Below are 1527 nucleotides of genomic sequence, written 5' to 3' on the forward strand. Positions count from 1 at the left end.
GGCGTGTACTCATTAAGGTTTTTATTCCCGTGGTATATCTTATGAGAAGTTAAAGGTGCGTGTGTGTGTGTGTGTGTGTGTGTGCGTGTGTGTGTGTTTCACTCACCAAAGTTTTTATTCCTGGGGTATGTCTTATGAGAAGGTGTGTGTATATGTGTGCTTGAGTATGTGTGCGTGGGTGTGTGTGTGCGTGTGCATGCGCATGCGTGCGTGTACACTCACCAAGGTTTTTATTCCTGGGGTACGTCTGGTGAAGCTTGAGAGGTTCCCCTAGCACCGGCCAGTTAACGCCTGACTCGACCTTCCTCAAGGTCACCTGGACTTTCCCACTGACCACCGACACTGCAAGAGACAAGGACGAGGACGAGGTTTAATGGTTGAACAAGCAGCCTTCTAAAATGACGACAATAAAAGGCATGAACCAGGTTCAGCAGTAAACCCTTCCAGCCCCAGCTATTTTTGTGCACTCGCTAACCCCAGTCCCAGCCCTACCAGCCAATACAGCGATATTTCAGAAAAAGAGGCATGCATTCTAAAAAAGTGATGTAGTATCTTTGTCATGAGGTTTAGATAATAACATGTTTTAAGGTAAAAGAACAAATATTATGAAAATTAAAGTTTAATTAGAAGGTTCACAAATTTTGAAAAATGCGCAAATTCCGTACCCCCCCGAAACAAAATACGCTCTTGGGACGGTGGGAGGTACAAGCACTGCTGAAAATATATGCGCATTTGGTAGGAAGGGTTCAACTACCAGGGCTCCAGGATGAACAACAGGGGAAGGCATGGACAGAGTTCAACAGACCAGACTGAGAGACATGCTTTGAGAGCTGTGAAAACCCCTGTAGGCCTATAAGTTAAAGTAGCTGTTTAGTTTTTTGGGGTTTTATTTAGCAAGTGTTTTATGGCACTTGCAACACAATAAGGTCATATGAGTCCCTAAGATTAGAGGTGTTACAAGAGAGTAACAAACACAAAAAAGAAGGAGGGGAGATAAGGACGATAGATGTTAGATAGGAAGGAAGAAGAAAAAACCACACCAGAGCACCCGCCAACCACCCACGTACAAGACCCGACATCAAAATACTTTTAGTACAATTTCTGACAGTTCACAGTCACACCCAAACGTCACTTACCAGTACAGCTGTCAGACAGAGGCTTGTGCGGGTCTGGGGAGAGGGGAAAAAATATTGCATGTCTTTAGTTTAAGTTTCGTAAGAGTTTTACAGCACTTACAAAAAAGAATAGGTCATAAAGTGCAAAAGATTAGGTTGTTCTAGAGAGTAACATGCACAGAAAAGGAGAAGAGATAAAGATGATAGATGTTTGATGGGAAAGAAGAAGGACAGCACACCAGAGCACCCACCAACCACCCAAAAATATACATCCTATATAGTCACTGACATGTTTGAAGAATGACAACTCTCGTCATGACCACCTCCACTGGAGAGAGAGAGAGAGAGAGAGAGAGAGAGAGAGAGAGAGAGAGAGAGAGAGAGAGAGAGAGAGAGAGAGAGAGAGGGAGAG

The 1527-nt window shown here is 43.9% G+C and overlaps 1 protein-coding gene across 1 annotated transcript in view; it reads right to left on the reverse strand.

Moving 5' to 3' along the window:
* Positions 1–1169, reverse strand: part of LOC101855969 (cytochrome b5 reductase 4) — a gene marked incomplete at its 5' end in the record, with an annotated part of 8834 nt that extends 7665 nt beyond the window's left edge. The window contains 2 exon segments of the mRNA XM_013086734.1: positions 223–342; positions 1137–1169. Coding sequence (XP_012942188.1) covers positions 223–342; positions 1137–1169 — 153 coding nt within the window.
* Positions 1170–1527: the final 358 nt, after the last annotated feature.

This window comes from Aplysia californica, unplaced genomic scaffold, assembly GCF_000002075.1.
Source record: "Aplysia californica isolate F4 #8 unplaced genomic scaffold, AplCal3.0 scaffold00497, whole genome shotgun sequence".
NCBI lineage: Eukaryota > Metazoa > Mollusca > Gastropoda > Aplysiida > Aplysiidae > Aplysia > Aplysia californica.